General features: G+C 54.6%; 5 protein-coding genes across 8 annotated transcripts; 1 reads left to right on the plus strand and 4 right to left on the minus strand.

Annotated features, from left to right (window-relative positions):
- The first annotated feature begins 61 nt into the window (after positions 1 to 61).
- CREB3 (cAMP responsive element binding protein 3) lies at positions 62 to 7,181 on the plus strand. Of its 3 annotated transcripts, none has more exons than XM_085042576.1 (11): positions 62 to 123; positions 607 to 1,055; positions 1,732 to 1,869; positions 1,952 to 2,210; positions 2,417 to 2,529; positions 2,749 to 2,841; positions 3,348 to 3,454; positions 4,783 to 4,851; positions 5,005 to 5,089; positions 5,225 to 5,306; positions 5,740 to 7,181. In XM_085042576.1, the coding sequence occupies exons 3-11, from the start codon at positions 1,732 to 1,734 to the stop codon at positions 6,078 to 6,080; spliced, it is 1,287 nt and encodes a 428-aa protein (XP_084898702.1). In that variant the 5' UTR covers positions 62 to 123; positions 607 to 1,055; the 3' UTR covers positions 6,081 to 7,181. The 3 variants fall into 3 exon arrangements, with proteins under 3 accessions (XP_084898702.1, XP_084898701.1, XP_084898703.1); XM_085042575.1 differs by having other exon boundaries at positions 106 to 123; positions 593 to 1,055; XM_085042577.1 differs by lacking the exon at positions 62 to 123 and having other exon boundaries at positions 199 to 1,055; positions 1,659 to 1,869.
- Positions 7,182 to 10,142: 2,961 nt separating this feature from the next.
- Positions 10,143 to 11,710, minus strand: LOC146425115 (avidin-like). Its single transcript, XM_085043267.1, has 4 exons — positions 11,639 to 11,710; positions 10,920 to 11,130; positions 10,694 to 10,826; positions 10,143 to 10,275 (listed from the first exon to the last, which is right to left on the minus strand). The coding sequence occupies exons 1-4, from the start codon at positions 11,708 to 11,710 to the stop codon at positions 10,242 to 10,244; spliced, it is 450 nt and encodes a 149-aa protein (XP_084899393.1). The 3' UTR covers positions 10,143 to 10,241.
- Positions 11,711 to 13,687: 1,977 nt separating this feature from the next.
- Positions 13,688 to 15,592, minus strand: LOC146425116 (avidin-like). The gene is made up of 4 exons (XM_085042642.1): positions 15,269 to 15,592; positions 14,555 to 14,768; positions 14,029 to 14,149; positions 13,688 to 13,871 (listed from the first exon to the last, which is right to left on the minus strand). The coding sequence occupies exons 1-4, from the start codon at positions 15,530 to 15,532 to the stop codon at positions 13,772 to 13,774; spliced, it is 699 nt and encodes a 232-aa protein (XP_084898768.1). The 5' UTR covers positions 15,533 to 15,592; the 3' UTR covers positions 13,688 to 13,771.
- A 4,101-nt stretch (positions 15,593 to 19,693) lies between these two features.
- On the minus strand, positions 19,694 to 22,425 carry LOC146425117 (avidin-like). Of its 2 annotated transcripts, none has more exons than XM_085042645.1 (5): positions 21,756 to 22,425; positions 20,747 to 20,866; positions 20,430 to 20,640; positions 19,962 to 20,082; positions 19,694 to 19,880 (listed from the first exon to the last, which is right to left on the minus strand). In XM_085042645.1, the coding sequence occupies exons 1-5, from the start codon at positions 21,828 to 21,830 to the stop codon at positions 19,772 to 19,774; spliced, it is 636 nt and encodes a 211-aa protein (XP_084898771.1). In that variant the 5' UTR covers positions 21,831 to 22,425; the 3' UTR covers positions 19,694 to 19,771. The 2 variants fall into 2 exon arrangements, with proteins under 2 accessions (XP_084898771.1, XP_084898769.1); XM_085042643.1 differs by having other exon boundaries at positions 20,430 to 20,643; positions 21,756 to 22,246.
- A 2,042-nt stretch (positions 22,426 to 24,467) lies between these two features.
- On the minus strand, positions 24,468 to 25,579 carry LOC146425118 (avidin-like). Its single transcript, XM_085042653.1, has 3 exons — positions 25,301 to 25,579; positions 24,785 to 24,908; positions 24,468 to 24,715 (listed from the first exon to the last, which is right to left on the minus strand). Exons 1-3 carry the CDS (start codon positions 25,524 to 25,526, stop codon positions 24,682 to 24,684), a joined length of 384 nt encoding a protein of 127 aa, XP_084898779.1. The 5' UTR covers positions 25,527 to 25,579; the 3' UTR covers positions 24,468 to 24,681.
- Positions 25,580 to 26,565: the final 986 nt, after the last annotated feature.

Below are 26,565 nucleotides of genomic sequence, written 5' to 3' on the forward strand. Positions count from 1 at the left end.
CACGGGCCACCCCCAGCCAATGGGCGACCGCGGCGTCAGCGCGGGAGGGGCAGGGGCGGTGCGCGGGGGCTGCCGGGAGGCGGGGTGACGTCACCGCGGTGCGTTGGAAGCGGCAGGGCTGAGGTGAGGGGCGGGCGGCGCTGGGCACGGCTGGGGTCGGGGCTGCGCTGGGCACGGCTGGGGTCGGGGCTGCGCGGCTCTCAGGGTCCAGGGGGCCCGGGGATCAGGGGCTGTCGGCCCGGCCCTCGGCCGGGGCTGAGAGGGTCTGCTTGCTTCCCCTCGGATGGGTGTCCCGGCGCGGGGCGCGGCCCCTGCGCTCCGGTCGCCCTCCCTCTGTCGCACCTGCTCCTCCTGTTCCCGTCCTCCCCGTGCTGCCTGCCTGGCGCACGGAAACTTTTCCGAGGCGGTGGAAGCCATGGGCCCTGGCATTGCCTGGGCTCTGCCCAGCTCCTCTTCCTCTCACCGCTCCACTTTCTGCTGGCAGCCCTGCTCCCAGTCAGCTGGCACCGCAGCCCTGTGGCTGGGGACTGCCCTGGCCTTCTAATTAAGGGTAGGGTTTCAGATGGTTTTGGTGGTATTCTGTTTTTTATAGGTTTTTCTTCTCAGACTGTGACACTTGACAGCTAGATGTGAAAGCTTAGCAGTGCTGATGGAGAGGTGCGGTGGATGCCCGTGCTCTGACAGCCTGAGTGGTGCCTTGGCTCAGGCATCGCCCACCAGCCGGCCAGGCTGATCCTGCTGAGAGCCATGCGAGGCTGCACCTCCTCAGGGACCGAGGCTCCTGGGCCATGTCTTGTCAGGACATAACAGCAGCAGCCCGAGCTGGGACCAGACAAAGCTAAAGTTGCTACGGCCACACAGGTGCACTAGTGCCAGGGCAGCGTTTGGCTGCAAGTGCTTCACTTTGCCCTCTAAGTACCTGTGGCCTCCCTGAGCCACTGAGCTCTACTGCTCTCAGGCTGCCAGGCCCTGACCTCCCTGGGAGCTGGGACAGCCCTCCAGGTCACTCCTCAGGGCTGAGAGACCCTTTGCCAGCATCTGATCTCTGCAGTGAGGTAAGGAGTGTTTTACTTTCAGCCTAAAGGTATATTGTGTGCTAGTGACATTTATGTATATCCATCTATAGCTTAATTATTACAAGTGTGTCAAATAATACAGTGTTTCACAGCTGTTTGAATTACTAAGTCATCATTTAGGTCTTTGTTAAATCATTTGTTAATTACCCTTCGATGATCACTTCATCACCATTTGATTACAGTTTAATTTCTGTTCACTCAGCGATTACTTAGAATTTGATCATCGTTTAATCATTAACAGAATCCCCTTAGTTAAAACCTCAACAATGTTCTTAATAATTTTCCTGTGTCAGTAAGCTCTCCCTGCTGGCTGCACAGCAGGGGGTATGGCACCTTCAGGCTTTTGTGGAACAGCAGGATCTTGCATGCTCTCCACACCATTAAGTCTGGGGTTGTTCCATTTTTCTTCTTCCTGCAGCTTTTATGCTCTGGGTGGAGTGTGGCTCTTGTGGCTGGGTCACAGTAACCTTGTGGGGAAAACAGTGTATTGTCACTAGTGGTGCTATAATAGCCTTACTGGGGAAGTACTTGTGAACTGGCCATCCCTGCTGTTGACATTGCATGGGGATACTTTGCCTGTAGGGTCTGAGGGACATCTTAAAGCAATGCTGGTGCCTCCCCTTGTGCCTGTGCTCACTTTGGGTGTCCTGCTCAGATGTCGTGCCCAGAGGAGCTGGATGCCCTGACAGATGTGGATCTGCTTGACTTTCTCCTGAAGGATGATGCTCCCTGCCCTGAAATCCCAGGGGAGCAGAATGGTCTGCTGGAAGACTGGGGCCTGCCAATGCCTGAGGTGAGTTCTTTGTGAGGAATTGTTGCTGAGTTGAGGTTTAGGAGGTTTGTCTCCCTGCTGAGTAAAATCTGTTTCTCTGCAGCTTCTGGACAAGGAGATGGATGACTTCATCAGCTCACTGCTGAGCCCTTTAGAAGATGAACCAGACAGGCTCAGTTATTTGCCTGCCAGCAATGACAGCAGCATTTCTGAGAATCAGCATCTGTCCCATTGCCTTGGTAGCAATTTTGCCAGCCGAGACATTGTGCAGGTTGATCACAACTACTCCCTTCACCAGGACTGGCCTGTGCTGGAAGGTGTGAGGTCTGACGTGGCAGAAGGAGATGTTACCATTGAGCTGGGTGAGTGATGTGTATGGACTCTTTCTGCCCTGGTTAGAGACAGGAAAGCAGTCCCATATCGGTTTGTTTTGGTGATGGAGTGATGGAGAGAGCCCAGAGTAGAGGCTTTCTGCTGCTGTAAAATTGCTGTTTCATGCTACTCAGGGCTGGCTGGTCAGGTGCTGCCTCACTGAGGCCCAGCACTTGACTCTCCTTTCCTTCTCCAGGGGCGTGGGTGGGTTTGGAAGGCACAAGCACGGCACTGGAACAGAGCACCAGTTCCCCCATTGCTGTTGCTGTGGAAGATGAACCCCAGCTTGTGCCTGGAGCCATTGTGCAGGTACTGACTCCCGTGCATGTGGACCCCAGCTTTTTCTTCTGCTCACACCTCTCCTTCTCTCCTGACTTGGCTCCTAGGTGGGATATCTCTGAGGGAAAGCTTGATGCTGTTTTGGGAGAACTGATTCCAGTTCTGTGTGTTTGCTGCATGCTGTCTCTGGGCCAGGGTGGACTCCCTGTATTTTACGTTCACAGTAGGTTTATTTTTGCTATCTTCTAGTCTGACTTCCCAGAGCTGGTCCTGACAGAGGAGGAGAAGCAGCTCCTGGAGAAAGAAGGTGTTACATTACCAACCTGTCTGCCACTGACCAAAGTGAGTCTTCACTGGAACCAAATAAATTTGGTCCACTCAAATGTGTCAGCTAGTGTAGGAGTTTGAAACTACAGGACAGCGCCTTGATGAAAATATTGGTGCCCAGGTGCTATGCTCAGGGCTCAGCTGCTGTTTGTCAGGGCTTGGTGTCCTTTTTCTCCTTTTGAGTCTGGAGGATGTTAATGTGCACAGCAGCTTCTGGCTGCTGTCAGTTTTCCCACTCACAGCTGTTTGCAGGAGGCAGTTACACCACAAGTGCCTCCAGCTATTTTTTCCTGCTTGCCTGGTAGTTTGTGAGCTTTTCATTTCCCTTAGATGTGTCTTAGTTCTGCTACACCATGGCAGCTGCTGCATCACCAGGCCAGAGTTTGCCTTGCAATTTATTCAGTGGTGTGGGAGGGACAAAGGACACAAGCACTTGGGCTGGGTGCTGAGGTTTGTGCAGGGTTTGAGAGGCTGGGATTGCCAACACCCTGGGATTGTTTTTAACGAGATGATCCCTGCAGGCTGAAGAGCGAGTTCTGAGAAAAGTGCGTCGTAAGATCCGGAACAAGCAGGCAGCTCAGGATAGTCGTCGCCGGAGGAAGATCTACGTGGATGGCCTGGAAAACAGGTATGGTCATGCAGCTCCATCATCCAGCGCTCAGGGATGTTCTTTTAGGGATCCTTGGCAGAATGAAGATGGCACTAAATTGTAGATGCAATTAAAAGTTCATTTTTGTATCATATTATGATTAGAATAGCACAGGATTTGTGATTAGAATGGCACTGTTTTTCTGCAAGCAGAATCAATGCAGTACAATCTATAAGCAGTGTAGTACAGGATTTATCATACAACTTAACTTAAGATTTCAAATCACCTACATTCTACTACATCTTAACTTACAATTTTTAGTCACCCAGGCCTTCTGCAGATTGCATCACATCTTAATAGACAGTTCTGTGTATCAATATAATGATCATAACAAAGATTCAAAAATGATACAAAGGAATGCGAATTACTCCCTCAGTCATGGGAGGAAACAGGCAATGGTAGACGTGTGCCTGGGCAGAGGGATCCTGAGCCTTGCTGAGGATCCTGAGTTCACCAGAAACTCTACTCCCAAGGTGCCCCTTAGGACTTCTAATTGCTTGATTTTGTGGACAGTGCAGTCTGTGCTGTTGTGCTTCTGTGCTCTGTGATAGGGCTGTCAGCAGCGCAGAGCTGGCTCTGTGCCTGGGACCTTCAAGGCCAGTAAGGCCTGGTGCCCAGGGACTTCCAGGCTGGCATGGAGGAGAAGAAATGTTTTGGTACTTGGTGCACAGAGCCTTCAAGGCCTGATAACGAGAATAAGGGAATGAATACATGACCTGGTCAGTCAAAGAATGGCTGCTCCCCTTGTACATGGCCTTAGCTGTGCTGACCACATTGCTGCGTCTGGGAACAGCAGGTGCCCATCAGAAGCTGCTGTGCTGTTTGGCTGCTGGTCTCTTGCCACCCTGAGCAGAGAGTGAGGCTGACCCTGGGGGCAGCAGCTCTCTGCAGAGGGTTCAAACCTCAAGATAAAGCCTGTCTAGTGCTCTTGTGCTTGGAGATGGCCTAGAGCCTGCTCTGTTCAGGCCAGGTAGCTGACGTGCCAGGTCGAATGTGTTTTCCAGGTCAGGCTAGTTTTTAATACAGCCTGATGTCACAGATCTGCAGGGCTGGTGTGCCACTTGGAGTGAGCATCTGTAGGGATTAGTCAATGGCTTCTCTCAACTGCAGGACTGGGCAGGGCTTCATCCCTCCCCATATCTGATTTGAGGTGATGCTCTCTGGGCTTTGCTGCAGGTGATACCTGTAGTCCCCAGGACCAATTTTGTCTGCCCCCACCACCCAGAGGTGGTGACTGATGTGAAGTCCTTGCTGTTGACCAACAAAATCTCTGGTTTTCCCCCATGCTGCTTGTCTTTCCTGCGAAGGGTGGCGGCCTGCACAGCTGAAAACCATGAACTGGAGAAGAAGGTGCAGCAGCTGCAGAAGCAGAACATGTGAGTTCTTGTTGGGTTTGGCAGGACTTTTGGTGGGGAAGTCTGTCCCTCTTCTTGGGGCTATGGCCTGTCCCTGGCTGCAGGGGGTGAAGGGAAGTGTGCCAGCTCTAGGCTCAGCTGCTCTGCTAACCTGCATCTCCTGCTGTCCTGCAGGTCACTGCTCAGGCAGTTGCAAAAACTGCAGGCCTTGGTGAGACGGTCCACCCCCAAAACTACCAAAAGAAAAACCTGCATCATGGTAAGTGGCTTCAGCCCTTGTGTCTGTGGCAGAACCTCTGCTGTCCTTACAAGTTTGGGAGAGAGGTGTTTATTGTGGCCAATGATGCCTGTCTATCACCTTTGCTGAGATCTGTGCTTATCTTTCTGTTTCCAGATTGTGGTTTTGTCCTTCTGCCTCGTTCTGTCCCCCAGTATCCGCTCACCCGCGAGCACAGAGCCACAGCAGGAGCTCAAGGGTGAGTGCCCAGGTTGCGTCTGAGTTGTGGCTCCAGGTGAAGTACAGCCCTCCAGGGCACAGCACTTTCCCCAGAGACAGCCTGAACTCTGGGGCAGCTCAAACTGAGCAGCCCCTTGCCTGGGGTGACTACTAGGTTTGGCTTGCTGTCTCGCCCTAGCTCCGGACTCTTACTCAGCCCTGTTGCAGAGGACGGCCTGGAAGTAGGGCTCTGCGCCAGGGGCGGTGCAAGGACAGGAGAGATCCGGTCCCTCTTGGAGCACAAACTGTGCTTGTGCCTGGCAGCTGTGCAGGATCCTCTCCCCTCCTCCCCTGGGAGGAGGAAGTCCTGGTTAAACAGTTTGTCCTCTCTCCTGGGCTCTGTGGTGACTCCATGCTTGGCACAGGAGGGTGGGAGGCTGAAAATGACAAGGTTGCCTCTGTCTCTCTTACAGTGCTGTCACGGCAGATCCGCGAGTTTCCGAACCAGAGAGCACCTGATATGCAGCTCGACACTGAGTTGGAGGGCTTCAGCCCAGAGCCTGGGGACCCCCCACTGCCAGGCAACCTCAGTCAGTCACGGGAAGAGGGGCAGAGTCCACTCAACCCCAGTCCCAGATCTTTCAACAGCAACTCATCCTCTGACCCTCCAGCAGCAGCAGGTTCTGAGCCGGGCCTGCCCCAGAGTGACCCTTTACCAGCAGCAGTGGTGGTTCCATGGAAAGCCAAGGGTCAGGAGTGGGTGGAACACCCTGACAGAGTTCTCCTCCAGCAGCACCATGCCAATGAGATGTGACCAATGCTGCGTCCTGCTCCTTGGGATGATACCGGGGGGTGTCCCATGGGGTGGGAGCAGAGCTGCATTAACAGATAGTCTATCCACGCAGTTTCTTCTGAATACTCTCTTGATTGCCAGCAGCTCAGAGGATTTATCAGGGAGGAATCATTCTGACATTTTATATTTGTATCAGGCTCCATCTGAGATGGGACAGGAAATTCTGAGAATTTCACTGTGGCTGCTGATGTGGCTTGCAGCCCAGAGTGCATCTGGTGGCTTGTGGGGATGGGCTGTGACAGGGAGGGCGGAGGCAGTCAGGCTGAGGTGCCGGTACTTGGTCTGACTGGATGCAGTTGGTGGTGGAGGCCACTGCCCTACTTCTTCACTGTCCGGCTGTGGATGAACAGGCACTTTTTACTCTGTGTTGTGGCCCCAAACATCTGTCCCATGCCCCTGCCCCTTAATCCTGCAGTGCTGCCTGACTTCTAGGTGTGAGGGAGCAAGTTGACCTTCAGTGCCCTCACAGGAGCGGTCTTACCTGCTGCTGCGACAGACCCAGCATGTCGCCTGTTCCTGCTAGCTTTTGAGCCATGGCCACAGCTCCCAGCCTGGCTAGAGAAGGTAATGTGGAGTCCTTCCTGAGCCATGTGTGCTGTTTGCCTACTGTAAGGGCTGAGCCTTTCATCTCCTGCAGGCTTCTGGGCCTCAGAGCAGGCATGTCTCGAGCCAGACTGCTGAGGCAGCACGTAGCAAAGAGCAGTGGAGCTGCTTGCTCTTTTGAAAGCTTTCCTGGCCACAGGAAGGTTTCAAAGCCATGTCCTTGTGTGCCCAAGCTTTGCTGTGCTAGCTGGTGATGCAGTCAATGGTTCTGGGCTGAGCAGAAATGCTGTGAGCTGGTGTCTTTGCCAGAGTGCAGCTTAGTGGTACCTGTAGAGATCTCTTTGTCCTACTTCAGGTCATTTCATAGTCATATAGAATGATTTAGTTTGGAAGGGACCTGTTAAGATCATCTTGTTCAGTTCCTCCTGCAATGAGCAGGGACAGCTTCAGTTGGATCAGAATAATAATTAATAGCTTTCTTTATTATTAAGAGTTTAAATAAATGTTAATGATGTGTGACTGTGTCCTCTGTGATTTTGGCAAGGTGCTGGTGAGAGCTAGGGCCTGCACCTGGGGCTGGGAGCCTTGTGGGAGAAACTCAGGGAAGGGCTGAGGGTGATCACCTCAGATCCGTGGAGGGGAATTCCACATGGCTGTGGCTGTGCAGAGGGGCTTTTGCTGAAGCACAGCACAGGATCACAGAGCTGCTGCTCCGCTCTCACCCCGCTTCAAGGGTGCAAAACCACTCAATTCAAGTAAAGCGTATGTGGTAAGCACCCAGCACCCATGGCGCACACCCAAGCCCCCAGGGCTGTGGAAGCAAGCAGCTTCCCTGGGAGGAAGCGCGAGGAGCCGGTGTCAACCCCCACCGCTGCTTTTGTAACGGGGAGCTGCACAATTGCAGGAAGTGGAGCACAGCCAGGGTGCTGCAACAGCCAGCGGGTGGGCCCTGCCTCCTGCGGGGTTGCTAAATTCAGGCTTGGCTCTGGGTCTGATTGGGATCACTGGGTCCACAGGAGGCACTGGCAGACCCTGAGCTCAGGCTTCGGAGCCCAGGGTGGGGTTTGGGGGCATGGGAGCTCAACAAGGCAGTGGGTGCAGGAAGCTCCATGCTTGCAGCCCACCCAGGAAGCAAAAAGCAAATGAGATATAAAACAACATTGTGCCGGGAGGAGAGAGAGCCAAGGAGGGGCTCACCCAGGAGCCCTATTTCAAGACAGGTAGCAGTATGCTTCCAAAAGGACCAGGACACACACACTCTACCTTGGCCAGGGCTCCCAGCCCTTCAACATCACCAGGGAAACACTGGACCTTTTCCCCCAGGAGCTGTTCATGGCATCAGGAAAATCTAAGACTCTGTCCACGCTTTAGTTTCTTTTTTTTGAAGTTCGAGGACAAGTGCATAATGTCCTGTTCCCACTTTAGTTTCATTTTTTGCAGTTCAGTGCCAGGGTGTGTAGTGTCATTGATGTCACACGGTGTCTCTGACCCAGCACTAATCAATATTGAATGAGCCATCTGGAGTAATATATGGTGGTGTTGCCAGTGAAGTAGGGAGCAGCAACATGAATTGGTGTTTGCCCAGGCACGTTGAGGTCAGTATTGCCCTTTGTAGCAGTCTGGTTTGCTTGGCCAAATGTCAGGAAGAGAGATAACTGGGAGAACAGGCAGGGAGCCAGGAGCTGGGAGTTTTGGGGAGGGTTGCTCCATGGCCTCAGCTCAAGGTGACCCATGTCTGCTATTTTTCTTTGCTTTCTGTGTTCCTGTGCCAGTCCTGCAGTGAGCAGCTCTGAGCTGGGGAGAGGAAGGAAGCTCAGCCTGGACCTCACACCTCAGGTTAAAGGGCAGCAATGATAATGAGTCCTTTGGCTGAGGACTTCATTATATCAAGCAGAGGAGCAGGAGGCACCTGCCACCTTCCTGGTCCTCTTTGCTGCAGATCCCCATCCTTTTCCCTAGCACCCTGCAAGGATCAGAGCATGGTCTGCCTGTGCATTGGTGCTGCTTTCACACACATACAACTCTGTGCTCTGCTTTAGGTCAGTGTTACGGTCCCTGCTCACCTTCCCCACTGTCTTCCCACACTCATGCCTAAGGTCAGCCTGTATCTCCCTTGTGTCCCAGCAAGTGCCTGTGTCAGCATTGTGAAACTATGCTGGCAGACTGGAAGCATCATGAGCCTTTCAGGGCAAAATATCCTGCACAGTCCTTGACAAGTCCCGGATGGGTGTTGCCAAATGAAAACAGGCTCTTTTTTGCTTGGTGGCTCCTCGAGTATCAGTCATGCCATCTCCTTTCCTTGGCAATGATGTACTGAAAATCATGGAAGCATTAAATGAAATTTGCTTTCTTTTGCCAAGGAAGGCCTGGGCTCTGTAACCAATGCAAAACACTTCCTGATCAAGGCCTTAAAGGAGTCAGGTTTCCCCTTTTTTTAAAATAAATTATGGAAGAGATGGGACATTTAGTCAGCAGCAGAAACAAGCTATATCCACCTTTTTCGGGGAAATCTAAATCCTGTGTCATCATCCATCCTATTTTTATCCACTAGCACCAGCTGCTGGATATTGGTGGAAACAGAAAAACTAGCAGAAATCTGCAAAGTGGTTTAAAAAGCAGCTGGAAATACAGAGATGGAGCTACTGCCTCTCTCCAGCTCCCACAGTTGGGCCCTTCAGCCCTGGACGTGCTGCACCCCCAAGGGTCCCACGACCCCACGACCACTTTGACAAAGTGTCTAAGGTACAAAGCACAGAGCTTGGGCTGTGATGCCTAAAAAAGTGCAGCCACTGCCAGATGCACCCTTCCCCTCTTCTTTTTCCCTGGCTATGTGTGGACATCAGGGTTTTGGCTGGAGACTCACCCTCCCTCCTCCCCCATGCCTCACTCAGGGGACATAGCCGTGCCGAGGGGACTTTTGGGGCGGTGCATTTGGGAGCTTTCCCCAGCCCTGCGATGGGAAGGCAGTTGGCAGCCAGCCACCGCTGCACATCCGCCGGGGCTGGGAACCGGAGGCTGCCGGCTCTGCAAGAGTCATTTGCAACCTCCCCGTGCATTCGGGCACCTGAGAACTTCCTCTGCTCTGCTCTCATGGGGAAAGCTCTGCGGTACTGGCAGCGGCAGCACACTGGGGCTGTGCCTCATCCTTCCTCCTGGTCACAGCCCGGTTTGTCCCCTGTCTCTGGGGACATCTGGGAGTGAGCCCGAGGGACATGTTACCCTCAGCACGGCATCAGGTTTGCAGGCACAGGACTGCTGCACACTTCCAGGGAGGGGAGCTGGGACAGCCCCTGTCCCCAGGGACCCTGCTGCCCTCATCCGTGCAGCGTGAAGCCTCCCTGTGGGAGCATGGCTGCCGGGTGAGACAAACCCCACAAGCTTGAGGCAGGGCAGAAAACAGAGCCAAGCCCTGCATCCCCACAGAAACTCTTTATTTTGCATCAGATGAACTTGCCTGAGAAAGCATGAACCTCTGGGCTGAGAGCTGCTCAAGTGCAGCACATCAGTGTGGGCAGAGCCTGTCTAGGGAAAACGCTGACTCCCTGCTGTCCTGAGCATTCTGGATTTCCCCACTTGCTGTTATTTTATCCGTGTGAAGATGCTAGTGCCAATCCTGCAGAAAACACCAAATCAGCTGGGGTCATGTGTGCTTTGGAGGGTACAGACAAGAAACCCAAGGGGAGCACTGTGTGTCTGACTGGGATACTGTGGGTACCAACAGCCTGTAGCAGAGGCTGTGCCAGGTGCTGCCATCTTTTCCTCCTGTCTCCCTGCTGTGGAGAGTGGAAAGATGGTGCTGGAGGGGGGCCCACTGTGGCCAGACCCCATCCTGGGATCCCCCACCCTGCAGCACATCTGCCATGAAGGGGCTGACTGTGTTACAGAGATGCACCTCAGCCCTTGGGCATCACTGGTGACAAACCCTTTCCACCCTCACAGTCCTCCCATGATTCACCCAGTGGGATTTCTCCCTTCTCCAGCCTGAGATGCAGGAGACCCTGGCACAGCAATGGCTGGGACTCAGCACTCACCGTGTAGCTTTCCAGTCCTCGGCTGGACTGTCAGTTGCCTCTCGCAGGAGCCACAGGGCATGCAGGGTCTCCTCCCCGTTGGGGTCCACATAGCACTGGCCCAGGAAGACAGTTGTCCGGGCAGTCTCTGAGTCTGGAAGGGTTTAAGGTGACATGAGTCAGGCTATGAGGCACCCTATGTCCTGCTGGCATCCGCAGTACAGGATGATGGTCCCTGGCTGCCTACCTTGGAGCTGCCAATTCACAGTGAAGGAGAAGGTGGGCTGTGGGACCAGCCCTGTGTCTTGCTGGGAGCCCTCCAGCGGTGAGGTGAGGAGTTCCGAGTTACCAGCGGCAGGTCCTGGCAGGTAAGAACCAGAGAATCTGCTGTCCTTGCCCAGGGTGGACACAACCATCCGGCAGCCGGTGTTGCTCCGCCAGGACCCGGAGAGGAGGCACTGCAAGGTCAGTGCTGTGGGTTGGAGTGCCCACACTCCAGGAAGGGGGGCATCCCGCTCCCACCCTGGCTCTGCCCAGAGATGTTTGCTGTGCCATGCACCCTATGTGCCCCCGGCATTGCCACCTCGGTGTAAGCGTCATGCCTGAGCACCAATTGCTTTCCTCCCAGCCGCTGTCAGGGACAGTTTCACCACCCAAGGGAGAGTGGGTCCCCACCATGCTAAAGCAGCAGGTGTGCTGCTTTCCCTATGCTCTAGGAGGGAAAACAGGAGTTGTCTGGGGTGTCTCTGCCTTCCTCTGAATGATTCCCTGCACTGGGAAGCATCCTTGCTGGAGTAGTCCCTTCCTTCCAACCTCATTGCATCTTCCCTCAGCACTGCACAGCAGAGTGCTCATCAGCTGCAAAGACCAGTCCTGGCTCTCTGTGGAGCTGTGATGCCCCAGCAGCAGACTTTGTGGTCTGGCAGTGTGCCAGTGCCATGTCCCCACTGTCACCTGTCCCCATACCTTCCTCTCTGCAGGGGCAACACACACTGCCAGGACAAGGGCGAGGACCAGGGCAAAAGCACTTCTCCTCATGGCTGCAAGGCTGCTAAGAGCTCCCCCCAACTCTGCAGCCTGGCCCCCTTTATAGGGCTGTAACTGGAGCCCCATCAGCACCAGGATGGCAGCTGTGACGTGAATGGCTTGATGTCAGGGTGCCCGGGACAGACAAGGGAGTTGAGGAGGTCTGCTTGACCTGGTCAGTGCTGAAGGAATGCAGGAATGAGCACGGCTGTGCAGAGGGCAGGGGGCAATAACCTTTTTATAAGGTCCTATAGCAGCCTGGAAAGCATCAATACCACCTTTTTTGGGAGTCTGCCTCCCGTCCAAGAAGACTGGAAATTATCACCTGTTTCAACATTTACCCCCTCCATGCTTTGCTGGTGCCACTGCCTGACCAGAGTGTCACCCAGGTGGTGCCAGGGCATCCCTGTCAGGTGCCAGCTGCAGAGGCTGCAGCACTGCACAGGAGAGAAGGCTTAGTCACTTTAGAAGCAATAATATTTCTCCAGCATCTTCTGGATATCAGCTGCTGATTTGGATGCTTTTGCTTTTACTTTTATGAGAGTCAGAGGAAGAAATAACCGCAGCGGAGTTTCTGAGGTTCCGGCGAGTGTGCTGACTAAACACAGAGTGCATGATAAACTAGTATTGCATTCACACCTCTTCCTTGTGCTGGCTGGTTTAAAGGTCCTTTGATGTACAAAATGCAGTGTCCAAAGATATGTCTCTGTGTTCCTGAGACATATCTTTGCTGTGATGCCTGGAGCAGGCATGTGGCTGTGGCAGCTGAAAATTCAGGTGGGATTCAGCTGAATCAACATGTGCTCTTTCCAAGAGAGCAGTGTTTGGGGCAGGGGATGGCAGCAGGGCTGCAGTGTGCATACTGGGGGTGGGGGAGTCCCCATTTGGGGTGGCACCTCTCAGTGCCCACTGCTAGCCCTGGAACACCCTGGTACGCTCTGCTCAGCACATCTCTTATCTTGGTAGCCCCAAAAGTTGGGGTGAGTGGAAAACACACCTCTCCCAACACATCTCTCCTCCTTGTTGTCTTTTTCAGTCCCAAACTCATGGCCTATTACATGGGCTCAAAGAAATTCCCCCTGGGGGTTCTTTTGCTCTTTTCCTGCATTAATTTTCCTCTGTTCTTTCACCCGACACCACCTCCTGCCTTTCTGTGTTCTTTGGCAGAAAGAACTTTGGGTCAAGCCACCTTGTTAGAGATGCCAGGGAGGTGGCACATATCCCTCCACTTCATGGCACTGTGCTAAAGCCTCACCAGAGCGGGACCTGGATTAATGGACTGTGTGGCCACTGTGCTGTCATCCCTGGGGCTGGGATATTTTCATAACACTTCCTCAAGAGGCTTCCTCTTCACCCATGGACCTGCCAAAAGCTTTGTGTTGAAAGAGCTGACTAAGTCTGGCAGGTGTCCACAGCAGAAAATAGGGTGGCACTGCCAAAATGCAGTGGCAGAGAAGGGGAAAATCCCTGAGTGTAACCCAGCAGGATGGTAAAGAATAGGACAGGCTAGGCTAAGACAGGACAGGACAGGACATGATGATGGGATGGGATGAGATGGGATGGGATGGGATGGGATGGGATGGGATGGGATGGGATGGGGGCTTTAACTTGTGCACATTTTACTTGGGCTATGGTATTTCACAAGGGAAGTGCTTAATCAACATCCCAAATCTACTGATAATGTTGACTGCGTTGCCCAGTCCTGCACTGGAGGATCTGGTGGGAATGGATGTGAAGGCATGGCAAGGAAGTTGGCTGGATCCAGGATGCTACTGCCAGCTCTGCTGCCATTGGCCAGGCAGAGGCGATGACACAGTGTGTAAGTTTGGGTTAAGATGAGATGGGAAGCCCAGGGAAGCGGACGGGTGGGATCAGGGAGAGATGCAGATGTCCCTGGGGAAGGGCAGTGGTGAGGCCTTACCTTAGCAGGCGTATCTTTGGGGACAGAAGGGGTAGTAAGGGCAGACTGTAAAAAAAGGCAACCGCAGCTGATGATTTTAAAATTTTATTTTCATTTGGGAGGCAGGTTTTTCTTGCCTTGTTGGAGGGTTAGCCTGCAGCCAGACCATCCCATCATGGGGCTGGAGAAGACACATCCTCACAGGGTGGGGACAAGCTCGGCAGGAGCTTTCCTTTTGTGGTGCGTTTGCGTGTGAAGATATTTCTGCCCACCCTGTGAGAAGTTAAGAGTTCCTGTGGGATGACCCACAGACACTGCCCACTCAGAGCTGCCCATGCTGGCAGGTGGTGGGGTGTCCCTAAATGTTCCCCAACTTCCCTCAAGCAAGGACCCCTCTGTGGAATTAGTGTCCCCCATATCCCCTCACTACCTCGTGGCTTTCCAGTCCTCCTCAAGGGACCTGACAGCTTCACGCAGCAGCCATGTGGTGGTCAGCACCTCCTTTCCACCTGCATCCACAAAACACTGCCCCACGAAGGCAGTGGTGGCATCTGGAAGGAAGAGCTTATTGGGAGATCCATGGGGAAACTGGCTGCTTCCCCTTCCCCCCTATCCTCCCAGACACAGCTGTGTTCCTGCTCCAATGGCCACACACCCACCCAACCCATGCTGGGGAATCCTGCCCTTGCCTGTGGTTCCCTCAGACCAGGCAGGATCTGTAGCACCACATCCCACATGCCCTAATGGTGTCTGAGCCCACCGTGGTCAGCCCAAAGATGCTGGGTGAGGAGGGGCTGCCCTGTACATGCCCCTTAGCCCCATGCTGTGCAGGTGCTGCTGCATAGCTGTACTAAAACATCACCCAGCAGAATCTCTGGCAAAAGAAAATTCCCTGTGGCTGTCTGTATGGCTCCCACTGACACAGCCGTGCCATTCCCAGGTGTCCCAGCACTTACTGGAGAACCTTTCCCAGCGCACAGTGAAGGCAAAGGTGGGCCAGCCTTCCTCTCCAAGCTGCTGCTGGATGCCCTTCAGGGGAGAGATTTGGGCACAGCCCCCAGAGAGGGTGACTCGTGTGAGGTATTGTCCCTGGAAATCCCCGTTGTCACTCAACACTGAAATCTCCATCAGCGAGTCCTGGTCATTCCTCCACAGTCCATTGAGCTGGCACTGAAGGAATACACACATATGCTCTCTGTCCCAATACACAGGGACCCCATCCCTGCTACTGCCCCACACCAGGAGCCACAAACCATGAGGGCATGGCTCCTCCTGAGCCCAGTTTGGGGAAATGCTGCCCCAGGGTGCTGCTGGCTGCTGAGAGGATGGTGGAGCAAGGCCACCATGTCCCAGCCCTGCAGCATGCACAGTATGCCCAGACACAGAGCCCATGGGAAGGGATGCCCCATGTGTGGTGCTCCCAGGCACAAACCCCAAGGGAAGGAATGCCCTATACATGATTGCTCCCCTATGGGAGCAAATCTTTCTAGAGGTGGTACCAGGTGGCTGGGGGTGATTCAGGGATGACTTGCCCTCTACCTGGACTAGGTGCTTGCAAAGCTCTCCTACGTGTCTAAGCCTAAAATGGTATTTAAGAGTGAGCTCCTGACTGCCCACACTGCATCCCAGTGCCATGGCTGCCACGCTCCCATTGTCACCCATCCCGGTACCTTTCTCTCTGCAGGAACAACCCTTGCTGCCAGGACCACGGCGAGGACCAGGATGACAGCGCCGCTCCCCATGCCTGTGCAATGCCAGGCACAGCTCCCTCCCTGCCCTGCATTCCAAACCCCTTTATAGGGCTGTAACCGGAGCCATGACGGCTGGCAGTTGCGGGATGAGTGTCCCGATGTCAGCGTGCCCAGGCCAGGGGAGGTGAGGAGGTCTGCGTGACCTGGGCAGCGCTGGAGGAACGCGGGGATGAGCACGGCCATGCAGGGAGGTGGGGATGCAGGGGTGATTTACACATCCATTATCCTAGAGGGTCTGCCGACCTGTTCCTTGCTCAGTGCCGGGGCCCTGTGGGCGGACACGGACTGACACTGTCCCCCTGCCACCGACCCGGTGCTGCCACCTAAATACGGGCTGCAGCAAGCGCAGGCCAGCCGGCTCTGTCTGCTCTGCTGCGCTGAAGGGTGCTGTGTCTCCCCGCAGGGGCTCACCCCTGTGACCGTCCCCTCCCGCATGATTAGTGTCTGCTGCTCTTTCTCAGATGTTTTTCGTCCTAGCTGTGCTGGGCTTTCCTTGGGTTTGGGAGCTAAGACCGCCACTGCAGCAGGAACTCTTGAACCAATCTTCCTTCCAAGTGCAGAAGGGCTTTCCTGAAAGACATGTCAATGTTAAAATTCGCTTGTCCCTGTGGGAGGGAATGCCCTGTCTATGGTGCCTCCCTAGACGCCGTGGGAGGTGATGCTACATGCATGATGCTTCGAGACTGGGCAGGGCCCTGTCTGACCCTTCCAAGGGATTCCTGATGGTGCAACACTGTAATGGAGGTGCACAGGCAGCCAGGGGTGCTCAGACTGCCTGGCCCTTGCACAGACATATCCTCTAAGATATCACTCTAAGCAGGTCAATATGTCACAGCCAATGCTGCTGAGGAGGAAAGAGGTGGCATCTGGCTGTGTCCAGATCATGAGGGACCTCTCTGGCCCTTGCCCAAGCACAAAGGATGAGATCTGCTTTGACACCTCACCTTTCCTGAACTTGAGCACAAGGAAACCCATTCTTCTCTTCCTCAGAAGGAAAAGCCTATGTTCAAATTGCACTTTTTTTAAACTAAAAAATTATAGAGCTGTGTTCAGGGATTTTCTTCAAAAGCCCTTGGGATCTTGACACCCCTCTCCCTTGCTTGCTGCCCCTTTGGCTCCCAGCACCCAGGGCTCAGCACTCCTCCATGAGCTCCATCAGCACCCGCAGGTGCAGCCCCAGTACAGAGTAAGGATGGACACAGCCCTGCAGCCCACCCACTGAGTGTCCAGTCATCCTCGAGCCTGTCAGCTTCGTCTTGCATGATCCATGTGGTCCTCAGTATTTCCTTTCTGTCCTCATCTACAAAGCATTGGCCCATGGAGGCAGTGATGGAGTCTGCAGTCTGTGAAGTGATGGGATGAGAGGGTGCTGGGATGGGGCTGTCCCTCTTAGGCAGCCAGTTTGTCAGTGGGAAAGGCTGCTTGTGGGTGGGTGATGTTTTCCTCCCCAGCCTCCTGTCCTGCTGGGACCTTGAACAGGCATGGGATATGCAGGACATGGTAGCATGAGCCCAGCTGAGCAGGCAGGTAAACTGTGAGGAAATCTCAGTGGAGAACAGGGGAGCTCTGAGGACACAAGAGGGAGGTTGGGAAAGGAGAAGCATTTGAAAAGCTCTAATTGACAGCCAAAGGTTGGCTGGCTCTTCTGGTTCATTGTGTGTGTCACCTCCAGCAGGGACACCCACAACTCATTCACAGCATGTGGTAGCAGCCAGTGAAGTTGCCTTTTCTGTTCACAGCCAAAATGGTCACATTGGAGCCAGGTCATTGACACACCACCTGCTCAGGGTGTAGTGGAGTGGAGGGGACTCAGCATTGGTGCTGCAGCACAATTGTTTGGGGCAGGGTGGCAGGAGTGAGTAACCCTCTGAGCCATGTAGGGCAAGCTGAACTCGCTGCAGGGGCCTCAACCACACAAGGGATTATACTGACAAAAGTGATGAGTTCAGCTGTAGGATGGGGATGCAGAACACATCTGGGAGGGTGCCTTGGTTCCCAACCAGCCCCAGGAAGGTCTTCAAACACAGTTGAGGAACTCCTCCATCCTCCCAGGACAATTGTCTGTGCTTGGTAAAGCTGCAGCTGGAGCTGGGCTATGGAGAGAAGCAGAAGAGCAGAGCACAAAGTGTGGTCCTAACCAGAGGACAACGCAGAAATGGTGGAGGGGATGTGAGCTATGTGTTCTCACTCATCAGTGAAGTTACAGCTTGAAAAATAAATTTACCCTTTTGTCATCACTGCAGAGTGGCTGCATACCAGATTTTGCCTGTGCACACACCTGAACCCAGCAGCCATGGAGTCCCTTGGGTGACCTGGGAACTCCCTGCCTGCATCTGCCTAGGTGGGTCAACAGCTGCAGTGAGAGAAATGTTGGGCACCAAGATGTTCAGTGTTGAGACATTCACAAACGGTCAGCAGGAACAGTTCCTGCAGAAACGATTGCATGGGACAGTTTTCTGCCTGTGGTTAAGACATGTAAGTGCTGGAGAAACCCTGCAATGGAAAGTCCTTCTCCATCCTAATGGTGGCTATCTGTTTGAAGGGATTTAATCCTTATACAAGCATTACCCCATGCCAAAATCCTAATAAATTAGTTTTTTGGTTTTTTTTTAACTGATACACTATGTGTGTGAGGACCTGTGCTTTATAGGAATGTCCATGTGATTGCAAGTACCTCCTGCCTCTGCCAGGTACCCCTGTCCCTGGAGGCATTCTCAATGTGTGAATGACCTGGATCAAGGCTTGTCATGCAGCAGAAACTTGCAGCAGTTTTTTTTCTCAAAGGGAAGTCTGCAGTGGGGCTGCAGGGGAACTCCTGCTCCTATATCCTTGCTGATGAGGCCATGCTAGAAGAAAATAGTGCTGGGTTTACAGACCAGCACCGTGAGCAGGTTTGCAGCTGGATAAAACCCAGTGATGGGATTTTACAAAGGGAAACATCTTTATCTTCAACCATCCCCAGATGCCTGCAGGCACCCCGGCACACCATGTCCTGTCACCTGCCTCCCCACACCCAAGGTGTGCCAGGAATGTGTCGCAGCCTTGCTGGGAGCAAGGGGGACTGGCATTGCAAAAGGTCTGCCAGCTCATGACACCACATTTCTCACCAGCACCATGCAGGGGTTTGCAGGATGCTCCAACTGTGGTCAGCACTGCTGCCCTGCTGGAGCGTCCTGGGAATGCTGCACAGCCTCTGGAGAGCCCTGCCTTGGGGAAATGTTGGTATGAACAAGGTCAGGAGGATGCAAGATGTGAGGCTGAAGGCGTAGCAGGGTGCCTCACTGCTGAGCTAGACACACTTTGGGTGAGAGCAAAGTCCCATGGTCCCTCTGCCTCTCACTTTCCCAGTCCTCAACCTCCTGTAAAGGCACATAAAAGGCTGTGCAGATGCATATGTGCATAGCAGAGGGCTGGTGTAAAGGCATTCTAGTCAGAAAGGCTGTAAGGGAACTGAAAAAGCTGGAGAAATGCCAGCGAGGCACCAAGAAGGGAACAACAGCACAGCTCTAGAAGAGGAAGATAAACCACAGGGAGAAAGACGTGAGAAGCAAACCACATGTGGGTTTGCAACAAGGCAGGTGAAAACACAGAACAGACAAACTTACTGAAGCCACAGATGCTGTTAGCAAAGCTCTCCCACACACAGCATTTGTGGCAGAAAAGCCAGTGGAGCAGTGGCAGCCCCAGCAGCTCAGTCCTACATTTAAGTTCCTCAAACCCTGGGCAGTATGCCAGCTCAGGGCACGCAGCACTGTTATGGGTTATTTTGAGAATCAGTTTCAGATTCAGAAACAGAGCTGATTTCTTGGAAATCATTTGCTTTGGCTTAGAGGGGCGACTAAGGCGGCACAGCCCATTATATTTAGTCACATAGTCCATGGGCAGAGATTTGAGGCTGTATTTGCTGTTCACTGGGTTCCCAATAAATCACACATTTCCTGGGAAGAGTTTTGGGCTGGATGTACTGCAGTGACTGGCCCTGTGTGGCTGACACAGAGCAGCACTTGAGAGTTTTCAGGAGTATGGACACAGCTGAGACCCCACACCTGCCTGCTCGAGAGCTGTGTCAGTGCCAGGAGTCCCCCAGCCAGCTTTTTGGGGTGCAGAAAATCTCCCCAGCTTACTGTCCCAGCACACTCAGCAAGTTTCCAGCAGGAAAGAGTGAGTGCTGGCCTCGCTTATTGTCATAGCGTTACTTTTGGGATGCACCATCCTGTTTGGGCTGGAAAAGAGGCTTTCTTGGGGCCAGTCTTGTCCCAGACTAAGGCCATGAAATTTTCATCCCACACCCATCACAGTGTTTTAGCCCAGCTTTTTCAGGACATATCCACACAATGCACAAGATTGTGTTGAAAAATATCTTTAATTTTATCTGGTGATTTTTGAGACATTTTCCCCCACTGCTGATAACATCAGGGCTTGCTAGTACACACTGATCCTGCTGAGGGAGTTCCTGGTCTCCCAAATCTGGCCAGAACGGGATGCTTCTCCCTCCTTGCAGTCCATTCGAGTGAAGGTGTTGCGGCCAGTCCTGTGGGGAAGCAGTAGCCCATTGGTGCCCAGCCAGCAGAGGGGTAGGGATCCCAGATGGATTGGGGGTCCCCTGGCTCACCTGGTGGCTTTCCAGTCATTTGTTTCAGAGTCAACTTTCTCCCGCAGCAACCAGGAGGTGTGCAGGACCTCCTTCCCATCATCCCCATTGAAGCACTGGCCCACGAAGACAGCTGTGGAATCTAGAGCAGTGGTGGCTGTTAGCATCCCAACAGGACCCCATCTGATTTTGGAGCTTCACAAGCATCAGTGGGTTTAATGCTCATGGAGCCCAAGTGGATCCCAATATTTGCAGGGAAATGCTGTGTGACAGAGATGTTCTCAAAGCAACTCTGTGCTGCCTCACCCAAACCTTGTCTTGGGAGGTGTCCTGCTGTGTGCAGACACCACCCAGAGTGGGGAGCGATCAGGGAAGGAGAGAGGGGACAGGAGAGAGACCAAAAGGATTGGAATGCGCACTGCAACCTGCCTGAGCTCCCCTCTCCACCCCACCACCTCATCCAGGAGCAGCCATCGTGCAGCTACAGACCTGAGAATTTCTTCCAGTTGACAGTGAAGCCAAAGGTGCACTGTCCATCCTTATCCAGGTGCTGAGAGCCAACCAGTGGGGATGGCTTGGGGGGATTCTTGGCACTTGACACAGCGGTGTGGTACTCTCCAGAGAAGGTGCCGTCATTTTCAACCTTGAACACTTGCATCTTGGAGCCCAGATCATTCTTCCACCAGCCGCTCAGGTCACACTGCTGGGGATGAGCAGACGTATCCCAGGGGGCTGCCTGCACAAAGCCCCTACAGCCTGAGCCCCCTGCCCACAGCCCCTGATGCCCACGGGGTGCTGCCACTCACCTTGACATTCCTTGTGCCTTTCTGCTGGTGGCTCCACCACCACCACCTCCAGCCAGTCGCCTTTTCCTCCTTCTCACTGGCCTTTTTCTCCCTGTGGAGCTCATCTCCCTGGCAGAGGAGCTTGGAAAAGAGCCAAAACACAGGTCAGGCTGTGGATGGTGACACTGCTGAGTGTTTCTGGACTCCTGTGAGTGCTTGAGCACTCCTTTATAGAAAACATTATTTATAATGTTGCTGCTATCACAGCCATGGGAAGAGCAACAAAGGCTGGGGTAAGCCAAGCAAAAGGGAGGGGTGAAGAGGAAAAGCTAGAGGTGGGAGCCCTGGACAGGCAGGAACATTGGTGGGAGCCCTGCTGCAGCCCTGGCAGGTGAGCTGTGTGAGTCCAGGGCACATCTACCCGTGTTTGTGGGGACTTGTGCTGTGCTCAGCACATGTGGGGCATGACAGAGAAGCCCACTGGGATGGGCATAGCCCTCAGGTCCCTGGTGGGCTCTGTCTCAGCCAGAGCCCTGCACATCCCACCTGCAAGGCTCTGGCTCATGTTCTGAGCACTGCCTGTTCTCTCCTACACTACACTGTCCTGGACAGGGGCATGTCATCCCCCTGGGGCAGGGTCCCCATGATTCCCCTGCCTCAATTTCCCTCCAAGTCTCTGGGAGAGAAGTGGGGGATTTCCACATGCATGCCCCCTGCACCAGGGAAGGAATCCCCATGCATATCCCTCCCGCGGACAGCGACAAGCCTGGAACATCCCTCCCCTCACCTCCTTCGGCAGGGGGTCCCGTCTGGATACCCACTAGAGGAGGAGATCCTCCTGTTGCCCAGTATTTCCCCCGCAGTTGGGTCTCCCACGCGTGTCCCACCCCTAACAAGTGCTGCATCTCCCATATCATATTCCACCCCTCCGGTGAGTCTCCCACTCCTGTCCGTCCCCGAGCACCGGGACTCCCAGGCGTGCTCCCACACAGACTTCCCCGGAACCGAGCTTCCCACGCGTGTCTCCCACCTGGAAGCCCGCCGCGGCCGCCGCCACGGACACCCCTACGGGCAGGGCGAGAACGGAGAGGACGCGGTGGCTCATCGGGATCCAGCTCGGGATGCTGCTCGGGATGCAGCGGCGGCAGTGAATCACGCCGCGCTAGTGACGCCGGACTTTTCTTTTTTAGCTCCGCCGCTGCTTTCCGGGAAAGCGCTGGGCGGTATCTGACGGAGAGTGAAGGAAAAACAGAGAGAAGGAAGGGAACGGAGACTGGGACGGGGGTGGGGACGGGGTTAAGGACGGGCAGGGGACAGGGCTGGAGATGGGGACTGGGACAGGGATGGGGATGGAGGAGAGGAAAAGGTTGTAGGGAGTGATGGGATGGGAACGGGAATTGGGGTGGGGATGGGGGCAAGGGTGAGGGATGGGGGATGTGCGGAGGGATGAGGACAGGAACAGGGACAGGGATGGAGGTGGAAGAAAGGGTGGGAGGGATGGGGGCGGGGCAGGAATGGGGGCAAGGGTGGAGGATTGGAGGCAGGTGTGGGGAAAGGCATGGGGACTGGAACAGGGACGGACACGGGGTTGGGGATGGGCAGAAATAGCTACGTAGGAGGGATTCTATGGGGCTGCCCACTGACACCACCAATCCTCGGGTCCTTAGCCCCGTGTCTACTGGTTGAGGGCTGGGTCTAAGTTTCCACCCTGCCCTGCAGGAGCTCCTGTGTCCCAAAGCACACCCTAGTCACTGCAGGGGATGGACCGAGGGACAGAGAGTCAGAAGGGCTGGGCAAGGTATGTGGGTGGGGGTAGCAAGTGATCGGCAGTGGGTCCGGGGATCTGGAAGATGAAGGAAGCAAACCTGCCCCAACACCAGCAGGAAAACCTCTAGGTAGGGCATAGCATAATCACATTATTGCATAATAGGGCATTGCAGGCTGGAGGTGTGCAGCCCAGGTTGCACGTACCAGGCAAGAGAAAAAGCCAAATGAAAGGGCAACAAAAGGGCAGGATCACATCAAGGTCAGGTACAGGATGTGGGACAGTTAGGACAGTTGACGAGCACAGATTATGACGCAGAGAGGGTGGTGCTCCCAGTGCTGATTTCTTGTAAACACTATGGTTTTACTTTCAGTTTCTCTATTAAGTAGGCACAATGTTTGCATCATCCTCTATCCTGCTGACTGCCCTCTTAGGAGAATCCAAGAGCCAGGGAATTTGCAGTTGAAGGACTAATGAAGGGACAGGAATTAAATCTTATGCCCTGGGCCCTCATGGTTCTCAGTTGCCTTGTCTCCCACTGCACACAGCTTCCAGCCTCACCTTCCACTTCCTCCAGGGTCCCAAGTCTTCAGCCTCAGAGATCACTTTGAGATGTCTTTGGGTGTTTATGGTGCTGGTGACAGCCATAGTGGGTGTTTGGGGAGGGGGAGCAGGAAATGAGTGCAGCACAACCAGGGCAGTGCCAAGGATCAGTGGGGATGAACTGAGGGCTCTGTGTGGAATGCAGAGTTGAGGATGAGGAGGATGAGGGTGAATAGGTGGCTTTTGACCAAAAGCTGGACCACCAGGCACACCAACCAGTTGTGCTTAGTCAATACAAGCATACCCTGGGCAGTCTCAGGTCTGTGCACTCTCTGGGAGCAGCCCCAGAGTCCAGCAGGGAATGAGGCAAAAGAGTGAAGGTGGGGGAAGGACAGGTACATTGTGAGAGGAACAGAATGGTGCACAGGCCCTGACACTTTCTTGGGGCACTGTCTGCTCTGCCCAAAAGTCTCTGCCCCATCCAGCAGTCTCTTTCTCCAGCAGCCGTGAGCCTCCAGGCAGCACAGTCCTTCACATCCTTTGCACCTCTCCCTGTGATGCTCAGGAGCAGAAGCTGGGAGCTGTGTGTTATGGATTAGGTAACTAATGAATTGGAAACTTCATGAGTTGCTGAAATGATGGATTTGTGAGGTCAAGTGCTAAGTCAATGCAAAGGGCATTGGGCCCTTGTTTAATTTGTTACCTTTCCTAATGAGATGATAAAATAAAGTTTAATGTTCAGATAACATCCTGTGATTCTGGGCACCAGAGAGGATGTGTATCCTGTTCCACCCCTTGGCTGATCAGGTGACATCCAGTCAGTGGGAAATACATGTATATCTGTACACATAAAACAGATTCACCTTCAGTGCCTGGCTTTAGCCACCCAGCAGCCCCACATGGAGTCTGAGGTCTCTCTCCTGGTCCCCCCAGCATCCAGCCTGGACTTTGTACCACCCACACACCCCAGACTACCCTCTGTGGGGGCTGGCACTCAGCTCTCCTGCTATGGGCACACAGCACCGAGACTCCCACCCAGAGCTGAAAACGGAGTTTGATGGGAAAATGGGGCAGAGTGCAGTGCAGAGATACAGGATAAGGCTAGATGAGAGTGCTGGCTGGCTTGCCTGCCTGCAGCTTTCACCTTGACCCACAGCTGTGGGTGTCCTGCTGCTCCACACTGTGGGTGCTGCCTGGGGCCATGTACTGCAGGGCCCCTGTGAATGGTTCCAAATGGGTGCACAGGGACGAAGGCACCTGCTGAAGCCTGAAACCATGATCAGGAAGCAGAATTACCCAGCTACTGTCCCCCAGTCCCAACTCTCCCTGTCCCTCCAAAACACTTTCTGTGTTCGCCCTGCCACCACCTTGCTCTGCCCATGGCCACAGAGTGGCTGCTGGGATCCTAGGGACACAAGGGACGCAGCTCTCTGCCATGTGGAGAAAGATTTATTTGGATCCATATGTGAGGGCAGCAAGTGTGGGAAGGGGGAGCCCCACCAGCAGGTTGCTGGGAGGCATTTGGAAGAAGCAGGGCCAGGTGATGGTGTGTTTCCTTGCCAGGAGCCCAGCTTGGGACTGGGACAGTGGAGAGACTTGGGGATGCAGAAGCGCAGCAGGGTGCAGGCAGCTCTGGTCCCTGTTCCCGTCACTTGGTGCGGGTGAAGATGGAAGTGCCAACCCTGCAGGGAAGATGTGTCAGCAGGACGGGAGGGAGGGCCCTGGGGTGAAGTGGCAAGGGCAGAACTCACCTGGTGGCTTTCCAGGTGTCCTTGTGGGACAGAACCTCTTCCTGCAGGAGCCCTGTGGTCTCCAGAGTCTCCTTCCCATGGTGATCCACAAAGCACTGGCCCACAAAGGCAGTGGTGGAGTCAGGCAAGGATCGAGACAGGCAGAGGAGGGTGAAAGCCTGCATCTCAAGACAGGGAAACTTGAACCACCTGATCCTGGCAGGCAGACAAACAAACATCACCTGCCACATGTCCTGCACAGAGAGATGGACTTCCCTGCCAAGTTGGCTAGGTGGAATGCTTCCACACCCCGTGGACCAAGAGTTGGGCACCAGCCCTGCCATGTCCCTTGAACACACAGATGGACACTCCCACCACCTCTCCCAGACAGTCCCACCACCCACTGCAGACAGCTCTCCCACCACCACTTCCCGTGGCAGCCACGGTTCCTCTGGGTGCCATAAGGGATTTGGGACACCAGCTGGGGGGTTCTCCACTCCCAAAGTGAGCATGGGATCGCTGGCACTGCTGTACCTCAGAACTGCCACTGCACAGTGAAGACAAAGATGGGCTGTCTCTTGGCACCAGGGTGCTGCTGGGCTCCTTGCAGGGATGACATCAGGATCTGCTTGTTGGTGGCTGCCACTGCAGTGTGGTAGGAGCCTGAGAAGGTCCCAGCTGTGTTCAGAGTCAAGGCAGTCATATTGGAGCCCAGCTCCTTCCTCCACTGGCCCTGCAGGTCACACTGGAGACCAGGGGTCATGTGGGTGGCTCAGGCAGTGTTGAGGCTTCTCTGAGTCACAGCCACCCTTCAGCTTCCCTAAAGCAGAGGGATGTGTGTCACATGGCACAGCCCCTCTGTGTGACAGCTGGGACTAGTGGCATGGCCACCAGCTGGGAAAACACCTCTCCCTCCCTGGGTGGGACAGGGCAGAGCTGGGGGTGCTGGGTAACCCCTTTTGCAGGGGGAGGTAACCACCAGTACCCCTAAGGACAGCACAGCCAGAGCTGGCAGCCTCCTTGATCATGCACACTGCACCATGGGGTAGCATGGCATGGCATGGGATGGGCTGGCAAGAGATGGCACACCAGGGCACAATAAGAGGGGACAAACACTGTGTGCTGTGGTGGCACAGGACAGCACAGCATGGCATGGTGAAAACATGCAACCCTGTCAGCCCTGCACACTGCAGCCCAGGGGTGGCACAGCATGGCACAGGACAGCATGGCAGAGCAGACTGTGGCACAGCACAATGCAGCACAACAGAGCCTGGAGTGGCACAGCACGGCAGAGCACAGCACGGCACCAGAAAGCAGAGCAGGAGCAAGCAGCCCCTTGGCCACTTCCAGCACACCACAGGGATGCCACAGCCAGGCTGTGCTGCTCCTTGTCCGCCGTCCTGCAGCCCGGGACAGCACAGCACGGCTTGGCACGGCCAGACAGCCCCAGGGCTGCTCTTACCTTCCTGGAAGCAGCATCGTGGGGCTCGAGCAGGGCTAGGGCGAGCAGCAGTCAGCAGTCCAGGGTTCCCATGGCGGTGGTGACTGTGCACAGTGCCCTTGGGCTCTGCCTGCTGCTGCTCCACACCCACCTGGCCCCTTTTCTGGCAGAGAGGGCTGAGGCTGGGCAGTGGCAGCCCAAGCCAGGCCTCCTGCCAAAGGACACCCGCTGGGAGATGGGCCACCAGCCACTGCTCCAGGCTGAAGGCACTCCTGTTCCCCTGGGCTAGGTGGGGGTCCCTCATGGTGGGTGAGTGGGCTGCAAAGGAGGATTCTCTGCCATTGAGGGTCATGGCAGGGGA

The sequence above is a fragment of the Lichenostomus cassidix genome, chromosome Z, assembly GCF_008360975.1.
Source record: "Lichenostomus cassidix isolate B80296 chromosome Z, HeHo_3.0, whole genome shotgun sequence".
NCBI lineage: Eukaryota > Metazoa > Chordata > Aves > Passeriformes > Meliphagidae > Lichenostomus > Lichenostomus cassidix.

Coding starts and splice junctions, on each gene's coding strand:
- LOC146425116 (XM_085042642.1), bottom strand. CDS start 15,532: ATGGCCGTGCTCATCCCCGCGTTCCTCCAGCGCTGCCCAGGTCACGCA. Junction 14,150..14,554: donor GCGCTGGGAAAGGTTCTCCA/GTAAGTGCTGGG, acceptor TCTTCCTTCCAG/ATGCCACCACTGCCTTCGTG. Junction 13,872..14,028: donor GAGGACTGGAAAGCCACGAG/GTAGTGAGGGGA, acceptor AACTTCTCACAG/GGTGGGCAGAAATATCTTCA.
- LOC146425115 (XM_085043267.1), bottom strand. CDS start 11,710: ATGAGGAGAAGTGCTTTTGCCCTGGTCCTCGCCCTTGTCCTGGCAGTG. Junction 11,131..11,638: donor TTGCCCCTGCAGAGAGGAAG/GTATGGGGACAG, acceptor CTGACCTTGCAG/TGCCTCCTCTCCGGGTCCTG. Junction 10,276..10,693: donor GAGGACTGGAAAGCTACACG/GTGAGTGCTGAG, acceptor TGTTTTCTGCAG/GATTGGCACTAGCATCTTCA.
- CREB3 (XM_085042576.1), top strand. CDS start 1,732: ATGTCGTGCCCAGAGGAGCTGGATGCCCTGACAGATGTGGATCTGCTT. Junction 1,870..1,951: donor GGGGCCTGCCAATGCCTGAG/GTGAGTTCTTTG, acceptor GTTTCTCTGCAG/CTTCTGGACAAGGAGATGGA. Junction 2,530..2,748: donor TGCCTGGAGCCATTGTGCAG/GTACTGACTCCC, acceptor GCTATCTTCTAG/TCTGACTTCCCAGAGCTGGT.
- LOC146425118 (XM_085042653.1), bottom strand. CDS start 25,526: ATGACCCCTGGTCTCCAGTGTGACCTGCAGGGCCAGTGGAGGAAGGAG. Junction 24,909..25,300: donor CACTGTGCAGTGGCAGTTCT/GAGGTACAGCAG, acceptor CTCGATCCTTGC/CTGACTCCACCACTGCCTTT. Junction 24,716..24,784: donor GACACCTGGAAAGCCACCAG/GTGAGTTCTGCC, acceptor TCTTCCCTGCAG/GGTTGGCACTTCCATCTTCA.
- LOC146425117 (XM_085042643.1), bottom strand. CDS start 21,830: ATGAGCCACCGCGTCCTCTCCGTTCTCGCCCTGCCCGTAGGGGTGTCC. Junction 20,867..21,755: donor CGGCCGCGGCGGGCTTCCAG/GTGGGAGACACG, acceptor CTCTTTTCCAAG/CTCCTCTGCCAGGGAGATGA. Junction 19,881..19,961: donor AATGACTGGAAAGCCACCAG/GTGAGCCAGGGG, acceptor GCTTCCCCACAG/GACTGGCCGCAACACCTTCA.